The sequence below is a fragment of the Phaseolus vulgaris genome, chromosome 1 (genome assembly GCF_051622355.1).
Source record: "Phaseolus vulgaris cultivar YP4 chromosome 1, ASM5162235v1, whole genome shotgun sequence".
NCBI lineage: Eukaryota > Viridiplantae > Streptophyta > Magnoliopsida > Fabales > Fabaceae > Phaseolus > Phaseolus vulgaris.
This window is the reverse complement of record NC_143498.1, coordinates 12,105,892-12,116,400: the sequence shown is the minus strand read 5'-3', so window position 1 is coordinate 12,116,400 and position 10,509 is coordinate 12,105,892. Positions and strand designations below refer to the sequence as shown.

General features: G+C 30.5%; 1 protein-coding gene across 1 annotated transcript; it reads right to left on the bottom strand.

Moving 5' to 3' along the window:
* Positions 1 to 515: 515 nt before the first annotated feature.
* Positions 516 to 5,081, bottom strand: LOC137813558 (LEAF RUST 10 DISEASE-RESISTANCE LOCUS RECEPTOR-LIKE PROTEIN KINASE-like 2.1). The gene is made up of 4 exons (XM_068615888.2): positions 4,021 to 5,081; positions 2,779 to 2,811; positions 2,130 to 2,153; positions 516 to 2,010 (listed from the first exon to the last, which is right to left on the bottom strand). The coding sequence occupies exons 1-4, from the start codon at positions 4,847 to 4,849 to the stop codon at positions 746 to 748; spliced, it is 2,151 nt and encodes a 716-aa protein (XP_068471989.2). The 5' UTR covers positions 4,850 to 5,081; the 3' UTR covers positions 516 to 745.
* Between the last annotated feature and the right edge of the window lie 5,428 nt (positions 5,082 to 10,509).

Sequence of the window (10,509 nt, the reverse complement as noted above, 5' to 3'; positions counted from 1 at the left end):
TCTTAAGGCTCCACTCAACCCACGTCCTTCAAGAGTCAGTTGTTCCTACATGTTAGCCAGGAAATGTTGCATTCCAAATAATACTCGATTTGTAACTTGTAACAATAGTCTACATAGTAAAACTCAATCAGTTCATTGAGAATTGCATGTAGTCTACGCTATCAGATGAACTAGTATAAAATCATAGAGTAAATCTTTCTTTTTGTTATCTTTGTTCATTACATACTATGATATTGCCTTAACAAAAGAAACAAAAAATTTTAGAAAATTTTGTTTTAATTGTGTATCAAACTAAAATTATTGTCTATTTGTTTACATTATGAGATGATATAATGATTTTTTTTTAAAAGTATTAAAACACAACTCAACTCCCCCTCCTCCTCTTTTTGTATTCTAGCTTTTTTTTATATAGGTGATCAATTTTCAACACTAAATTACCCTACTTTCGCATAAGTGGACCAATTTCTTTTAGTTGTTTTCTTTTGATCCAAATATATATTTTAAAACATGATAACTTTTAAATGTTAAATCCAAATATATTAGTACAAAATGAATCATATTTCAATTTACACCTAACAGAAAAAGTGACAACAAAACAAAGGACGAAGGAAAAAAATGACTTCTTTACCACATGAAACTTTTGAAAAGTCAGAATCTCCTACACTGATGAATAACTATTACCAAATCAATTTATCCAAGGAACAACCTTTCACATTAATCCATTAGTCCAATCAAGATTACACTTTTATGTTATATTACTTATGTCCTTGTCAATACTCTTTGGTAAATCTGATGTTACTCTTTTATCAGGCTGACTATCAGAGTAAATGGACTCAGTGAAGCCAGGATTAGTATCATCACGTCTATATGTTTCATTTTTATAAAATGAAGGCCTTGGAGGCAATTCAATGCTTTCAATCATCCCTTCAAGCATCTCTATCACCTTATTCATTGAAGGACGATCACTTGGATTTAATTGAATACACCAAAGTGCTACCAAGAACATCTTTTGCACTAGAATATTGTCATCTTCTGAAGCATCTCTTATGTCAATATTTTTATCTTCTTGAAATTGATCATAAATCCAAAAGGGAAAGTAATGTTGACTTGAGTTCTCTGCTTGAGGATTTGAGTTCCTCCTCTTACTTGCCATTTCCATTAAAAGCATTCCAAAACTATATACATCAGCTTTATAAGATACCCCACCCATATTTTTGTAAAACAACTCTGGAGCCATATAACCCAATGTTCCTCTTGCTGCAGTGATATTGACAACGCCATCAATTGTAGCATGTAGCTTTGCAAGTCCAAAGTCTGAAACCTTCGGAACAAAATTATCATCTAAAAGAATATTATGAGGCTTGATATCAAAATGCAGAATTTGCATATCACAACCTTGATGTAAATATGCAATCCCACCTGCTATTCCAATAGATATTTCATATATTTTCTCATAGCTTAAAGGGGTACTTTCTTCTTTGGAGAAAATGTATTTATCTAATGATCCATTTGACATAAATTCATAAACCAAAGCACGCTTTTTTCCATCAACACAATATCCAATAAGACGCACCACATTTACATGATGTATTCTTCCAATGGTAGCTACTTCATTCATGAAATCTTGTCCATTATCATTGGATTTGGTCAACATCTTTACTGCTACATCCAACCCACTTCGGAGTTTTCCTTTATATACAACACCAAAGCCTCCTTGACCCAATTTCACTCTAAAACCTCCAGTCATTTTTTTAATTTCTTTGTATTCGTACCTAATGGGATTTAGATGGCTATCTAGCAAGAAATTTTCAATATTTTCATATATTGAAAAATGTCTTCGTCTCCATTTGTAGATGAATAGCAGAAGAATAAGTACAACTCCAAACAGATATCTGGCAACCAAAAATATTGGTATAATATTTCGTCCTATGAATATTCCTCCATCAAAAAATTGCAGTCCAACTGCGTTGTCCAATTGTTTCGTGCTGAATGTTATTCTGCTACCTATTCCTACAAAGATATAGAAACATACTTGGGTCTGATTCATAACATCGTTCAATAACATAAACTAATGAAAATTGTTGTATGGTGTAAATTCAATTTCAAGAAAACACAGAGAAGGATCTTACCAAAAATAACGCCTCTAAGATAAGCTGCAATAAAAATATAAAAGATCGTGTTAATAAAAAAATGACATACGTAATTTAAAAATAACTTTAAAAACAAAAGAGTTGAGTATTTGACTTGAGAAAGAGAAGTAAAAGAACTATAATTCTAATTCTATCTAATGCAAGTTACAGAATATTTCTCCTCATAACCATAATGAAATAGTAAAAAGGTTTGAATTTCGGATACAGGGTATGTTTAAGTAAAATTTTCATCATTAAGAAATTAAGAATAAAAATATAGAATAAAATTATGCAAATTAAAAATAATTTACATCTTTTAAAGAAATTAATATAAGTGAGATTTTTTATTTAAATTAAATTTGTTTGAGTTTATGAATATATATATATATATATATATATATTATGTATATATGTGTATATTATATGTATATATGTGTATATTATATGTGTATATTATATGTATATATGTGTATATTATACTATTAACTACAAAGACCAAAATATTATTTATATAAAATTTGAATGGCTAAAGTTTGACATATATAATTACTTTTTCATTGATGAAGAATCTGATAAATACTTATTAAATTAGAAAAATTAACAAAATAGAAATATGAAAAAAAGAATAAAGACAGAAATAATTACTTACCTCGAATATAGCCAAAAATCTGTTGCCAAGGTTCTGAAACACGGAAAACAATAGAGTTAATATGCAATTTTGAAAATTAACGAACAAAATTTATATAGAGAAACAATTAATCGCCTATTTGTGTAAGTAAACATGAGAATCCTAAGAAAATTCACACGAAAACCTGTAATGATGCACGTGATTAAGGATGGTCCAATAAAGGTATTAAATATTTAAAAAACAGTTATGTCTAATTTCCAATAAGGCGAGCTTTAATTTGCATCTGTTAAGTATTTTAATAAATTTATTAACTTTTATATTAGTTACGTTCAAATTTATTTTTATTATAATTTGAAATTGTTCTAAGTGTATAATCTCAAATTAGTAACTTTAAAATTAAAAAATTACAAAAAAAAAGTGGAACAATATACATTTGAAATCTAAAATATTGGTAGATTTTTCTGTTCATGCTTAATATTTTTTTTTATTGTTGTATTAATTGTGTTCATGAAAAGATTCACCATTTTGATAAAAAAACATAGGATAATAGAAAAATTCAAAAACATTTCAGAATCCATTTACCAGGGAAAGAAAAGGACCAGATAAAATATTTGCGCGCGCGCGCACATATATATATATATATATATATATATATATATATATATTTAAACCACCTAAATAAGTTTAAGTTATAAAATTAAAACTCACAATGATACTCAACTTCACTTTTCACATACATTATGATAGATTTATAGGTTAATACATTAAAAAATATTACGAGAAGACAAAAAGGATTTTTCACAAAATGTAACAAATTTTATTTTAAAAATTGAATTATGATAAAAAAAATCTATTTTATAAACTTTTTATGACAAATTTTGTGATGAGCATATTTTCTCTTTAAACACAACATAGGATTTTGTAACGTCAGATATTAATTTCCAAAATTATACACCAAACAATTTCAAACAATATAAATATATATAGAGAGAAATAAGTGACAACTTTTATGACAATACAACATAAATATAAATTTGTAAGTCGGAAAGAGTAAAATGTAAAAAAGAAGAAGATAATAAACATAAAACATACACATCCATGTAAAAGCTCTATGATAAATTAATTATTTTTCTATAATATTTAATTAATAATTAATAAACAATATAAAAAGTTTGACTAATCTACATGGACTGACAAACTCAAGTATATTTTGTCATGCATACTAATAATATGAAATAAAAGGATAGAGAAAGTGGATAATACCGCATTTATCGGTAGTTTGGTAGGCGTAATGGCAGTAATGCTTCTCACACTCAACTTCTCCCTTGGATTCATTTATCACCTTACAATCGGTTCCCCTTCCACATCGATCCTCGCAAATAACAGGCAACCACGACAACCGAATTCCCTCACTTATCACGCCACGGATCTCATCGTAACTAACATTCTCCTTCGGTGTCCAATCAACCACTGTAGCCACCATTAGAACGCACCCAACCTTTATGTCCTTTACCCGCCACTCATACAGCGATGGCTCCAAAACAGCGTACACGTGCCCTCCGCTGCCACATTCACCTCTGCCCACCTCAACATACCGTGGATCGTCACTCACAGGATTCACGCAGTTGAAGTACCCTATTCTGAAAGTATCCCAGGGTTCCCAAGTGAACGGCTGCGATCCGAAATCGTCCGGGCCAACCAGGCCCGTGGGCCTGAAATTACTGTCCGTTAAGAAATTGCGAGGGATGAAGGAGCAATTAGCCCCCTCCTCCTCTCGACCCGGGTCACTCACAACGACTTTGTATCGCTCGTAGTCGATATCTCGTACATGGTATTTTGCCGAGAACAAGGTTAAGAGAGTGGCGTTGTTAACGCAGTCTAACTCATACCTTGGGTCGCCGCATCGGTTTGGGTCGCCTTTTAGGCGAAATGGGTAAGATATGTTGCGAATTTGGCCACATGATGAAGGAGGACACGGTGGTTGCCGCTTAGCGATACAGTAATCTGGTTGGAATAGAAGAATAATTGTAGCCATTATTGACACCAGAGTGCGTGCAGAGCAAGAACACCTATTCCAGCCTTCATTTTCCATCCTTCAAAATGTTTCCATCAAAACTGTTCTCCCTTCTTGCTCTAATTATTCCCTCTCATCTTGAATTCAAAAGTGCCGCAACCTTCATCCACTTTTCTCCTTGTTCACACTTTCTCTTTACTCTTTCCCACACCACACCACATCTACCAAAACTAATTTCCAAAGTACTCTGATGAAAACGTGTTGGGAATTAATGTTTACGATTTTAATTTACATATAATTCATTTGAAGTTATTAATTATATTTTAATTTAAATAATATAAAAAAATGAGTACACAATTAAAAAATATTATATATGTTTTTAGAAATAAATTAATAAATTATGATTGCAATATTTTTAATGCAATTAATGGATTTTTTTATAAAGGAATATATTAGAAAACTATAATTATATATTTCTAAACATACGTTTTCATTGACCTATTTTTTCTACATAATAAATGGAATTAAATAAACAAATCTCTCAATAAATGATATGGAAAGATAATGATTAAGTTAAATGTTCTTTCTAAAACCATCTATTTCACGAGTTTATCTTTTGATGGGGTTGACCTAAAATCATGCTATTTTTGACACCGTGTGTTATTCGCAATTCCAACAAATCGTCTCAGTACCACAATCTTGACTACGGCCGCGTGCCCTTTATCACATTATATAGAAGAAAACTTATAAACAGTGGCAGTTGTTGTTATGAAACAGTGAATAAATTGTATATTATTAATACGAAACTCTAAATATGATTAAAAAATAATATTTACGGTTAATGTAAGTATTCTCCATATTCAGTGACATGCATCAAGGATGCCCAGTACACCACTAGTTTTAGTTTTTTTTTATCCAACTAGGCCACTAGCCAACTTTATCAAGGAGATGATGATATTACATGTTTGGAGCAGCTTTTTTGCGACCACTTTCAGAAAAAAATATTAATAAACTTTTTTTTTCACAAGTTAAGATTAGTTGTACAAATTAAAAATAAAAATTTAATTTGGATAAACTACATGTGATAACTTACAAATTTTAGCTTATAACAATATAGTGAGACTAAGGTATAGAATAAAGTTGATATAATCAAATCTTAATTATTAGATCTAAGATAATTTATCTTTTGAAAACTTTACATAGACTAGATTCACATTACTCATCATGGATTCTAAACACTATCTACTACAAACAAACTTCCACGCTTTTAAAACAATATGGTTGAAAAAACTCTTTTAATGCTTTGCTTGCACGTAAAGGAGAGTGCGGAGATTGAAAAATGAGTAGGGGACTAATTTGTTTCTTCTCTCAATAATATAGAAAGTCGAGTAAAAACCACACAAATGTATAGGATTTTATTTCATTGCCCTTGTTTAGCATGAGACACTGCCAAGCATGCATAAAGAATCCACCCAGTGAGAGCATCTTTAACTCTGCTTTTTTAAAAAATGTTTTAAAAGATTGTGATTGTTAACATCTTGCGCACCATTTCAAAGCATTTGAGATCCTTTTGCAAAGAGCTTTGTGCCATTGTTCAGTTCATTTGAGACTCACATATCAATATTGTTTGTTTGAGAGAGCTACTGTCCGAGAGGATTAAAGAAACCATTCCTGGAAAACTTTCAAAATCGATTACCACTCTTAATACATATAACCAAAAATTGATTATGTCTTTTTTTAAAGTGGATAATCGATTACGGATGGGTTGTAACATGTAAGATAATCGATTAACTGGTATATTTTTTAAGCAAAAATCTATTATGCAAGACATTTTATTACATGCATAATCGATTATGCAAGGTGTTTTATTACATGTATAATCAATTAACCACATGTTTTCACTGCATAATTGATTATGTAACGCTTTTATCCTTAGCCATAATTGATTTTGCAAAGTATTTGAACCCATAATCGATTAATAAGTGCGTTTTTTTGTTGTGCATAATCAGTTTCCCCTATGTTTTTAACCTTAATCGGTTATGGAGTGTATATATTGAGTGATGAAGATCCATCCAGGCAAAGTCAGTCACCACAACTCAAACTTAGAGTAGAGATACAAAAAAATACTTTTGTATAAATTTGTAAATATTAGAATAGGAGATTTCCTTCTTGACCTTGTATTTTAGGTCACAAGTTGAATGAGAACTAGAGGTGAAAGGGAAGCTTATAGAAACCCTAACTTGCAGCAAGTTAGGGTTTAAAAATGATTGGACAGTAAGGCTCAAACTCTAGGGTTTAGGTTTCATGAGCACACTACCTCTCCTCCCCTTCCCTGCCTATAAATAAGAACCTCTCCCTCATGTAAATTCAGACTTGCATTGAGTAATGAAACTTTGCCTTCAAACTCATTTACTCTCTTATCTCAACTTGTTCCTTACTAGTGTTCAAGCTAACCTGGCCTAGGAATTTTGTAAAGAAGAACCTCAACTTCTTCTAGTTTATTTGTGAAACTCTTTGTCATTCCTTCCATACATCCCATATAAACCTTCTGTTGCCTTTTCCACTCACTTTATTCTCTCAAAGTGAAGCTGAACCACATGGAAGCACTTCTCACTTCCATTAAGTGGTATCAAAGCACACCTATGGTCCAACATATAATTTAGAGACAAAATATAATTAGTCACTATATTGACTAAATTAGATATTATTTTAGAGATTACAAAATTATCCGTATATAAATTGTTTTCTTTTATCAATAAAAATTTATAAAATGTTTTCTAAATTGGTATCTAATTTAGCTACCAAGATTTTAGCTACTAACATTTTAGATTCTAAATCAGTCTCTAAAAGACTAATAAAGACTAATTTAAAATATAAAGTAGTAAGTAGCTAATGGTTAGATATCAATTTAGAAACTATTTTATAAATAGAAGCTACTTTAGATACTAATAATTTTTTTAGTTTATAAAATGTTCTCTAATTTAGTCAATTAGTAACTAATTATTTTGATCTCTAAAATTAGTTTCTATTTAATGATTTTCTTGTATTGATAGATTCACTATATTTTCTAATTTTTCTATTTGGTTCCTATTTGTAAGTTGAAATTTTAAGTGAAAATATGAATTTTGTTTCACATGAAATTGTTGAATTGTGTTGAAAATAAATTTGCAATTATGTTGAAATTGGTGAAGTGAAACTCTGGTCCAACATATATGTTTAAGTTAGGTGCACTATTTTAAGTAAAAGTGTTGTTGTTTACACATTATATTGCCTTTAGAATACTAATTTGATGAAGATAGTGAAGATTCTGCTCAACTTTCATGAAGACTTGTTTGATGAAGAAAATAAGTTTGGAGTTGTATATGAACGTATATCATGGTCTTAGTTAGAATATGGTTGCTTAAGTGACCTTTTGCATTTTGATTCAACCTCATATTCCATAACCATGGTAATGATCTCAAGCACAAGGGTCTTTTAAAAGTTGTTTTAAAAATATGTTCAAGTTTTTCCAAACTAGTTTCACTGCAAAAAAAATTAATTTGTTGTTTAGAAAAAACAATTATTTAATTGTAGTGCACCAAAACTATTTTGAGTTTTCAAAAATTTGTTTGTCTCCAAAATTCAGTTTTGTTCACATATTATGTTTTTAACTAACCAAAGGTTGGTTATGTTACCATCAAGTGCTTTTTCAAAATATAACTTGTTCTTTTAAACTTTAACTTGTTGTTTTTTAATAGTTTTTAAAAACAATTTTGGAAAACTATTAAGATTTGAATCCTATAAAAGGATGACTCAACTTTAGTGCAAATCATCTCTTGCAATACAAATTGCTTACCGTTTTCAAGAGTTTTTCTTTGAGATTCTCATGTGAGCTTAGTTTTTGAAAGTTTTTCTTAAAAAAAAGTGTTCTTATGCTGGTTTCACTTTTGGCTTGGGATTATGCTGCAGTTGTGGGGATCCGGTTTGAATTCCTTAGTCTACAAACAAGGTTCTCTCTTTCCTATATCTCTTTCTTTGTAAAGGAGTATTTGTGTATGCTTCTTGATAGTGTTTTTTGAAGAAGAAACTTGCTGAAATAAGATTTTTCAGCTTGTATTCTTGCACTACAAGAAAATCATTGATTAGAAACTAATTTTAGAGACATTAAATAATTAGTTGTTATAGTGACCAAATTATAGACCATTTTGGAGACTAAAATAATGTTTGGTTTCTAAATTAGTTTCTATTATTGTTAAATGGTTTCTAAATTGGTATCTAATTAGCTACCAAGATTTTTGCTACCAAATTTAGAATCTAAATAATTAGTAGTTAAAACCTTGGTAATTTATTATATACCAATTTAGAAACCATTTAACAATAATAGAAACTAATTTAGAAGCCAAAAATGTTTTTAGTCTCCAAAATGGTCTCTAATCTGGTCACTATAGCAACTAATTATCTTTGGTCTCTAAAATTGGTTTCTAATCAATGATTTTCTTGTAATGTTGGTTCTTGTAGGGTTCAAGAACTGGTTTGTTTGTAATCTTTTGTGAAGATTGTTGTGTTTTTAGTGGAATCCATCTTGGTGTGAGATGAGACTGGATGTAGCTCAAGATTGAGTGAACCAGTATAAATCTTTGTGTGCAATTCTTCTTTCATATAAATCACTACATCTAAGACTGAGAAATTTGCAAAACTATAATAATTGAATTTGTTGTTTTTCAATTGAATCTGTTATTTTTCTACAATATTGGTCTAATTCATATTTTGTTTTTAAGATTCTGGAAAGAATTTTAAATTACAAGGTAGGCTTGATCTATTACGAAATGGACTTTAAGCCTAACTCAACCCCATAAAACCGGCTCATAGGGTTGAGGTTTTCACCCACTTATATACAATGAAAGGCTCTAATCTCTAGTCGATGTGGGATCTCCAACACACCCCCCTCACGCCGAGAGTGATAGATAGAAGCTCGTGCGTGGGACTATATATTATGGGTGGTCCGATAGCGGCCCGATAGCGGGTGGCACGATAGGCCCAACACAAACACTCGCTAGGATAGACTCGAAAATGGCTCTGATACCATATTACGAAATGGACTTTAAGCCTAACTCGACCCCATAAAACCGGCTCATAGGGTTGAGGTTTGCACCCACTTATATACAATGAAAGACTCTAATCTCTAGTCGATGTGAGATCTCCAACATGATCTTTGACAGAGTTATACTTAAAATCAAGTTATCAAAACCCAAGTTTTTTTTTATCAAATCAATATACTGCAGAACTGAATTTAGCATTTAAAAAAAAAACTAATTTTGTTAAGTGCACTGTGAATCTACTCTTGAATTGGAAAATTGTTTTTAATGCTTATGTTTTGAATCATAATTTAAAGAACCTGGTCTTACTTGATTCGGTTTTCAAGATCTTGCTTCTTTAAATAAATCTGTTCTTTTTCTGTCAGAATTTCTTAAAGTTTACATTTGCAAAAATTATCCTAAGTACAATTCACCTCCTTCTTGAACTTAGACTCCCATAAATTCAACATAATCAAACATTTCAATTTTATGCAGCAAAAAATTGATGAATGAATGCTGGAAAATCCAAAAACTACATAAGATATATCTCCAAAATGATCTATGTTGTGTCATTTTTGGAAAAGAGCATCTAGGTCGAGTTAGAAGACTGCTATATGGAGCCTGTCCTAGCCTTACTTTTAAAAAATCCACAACAAGGTTAAGCGGTATGAACCATGCTTCCTC

Excerpts from the sequence above, each read along its gene's own strand:
- LOC137813558 (XM_068615888.2), bottom strand. The coding sequence starts at position 4,849 with ATGGAAAATGAAGGCTGGAATAGGTGTTCTTGCTCTGCACGCACTCTG. Across the intron at positions 2,812-4,020 it reads CCAAACTACCGATAAATGCG|AACCTTGGCAACAGATTTTT; the intron begins GTATTATCCACT and ends TCCGTGTTTCAG. Across the intron at positions 2,154-2,778 it reads GATTTTTGGCTATATTCGAG|CTTATCTTAGAGGCGTTATT; the intron begins GTAAGTAATTAT and ends TTTTTATTGCAG.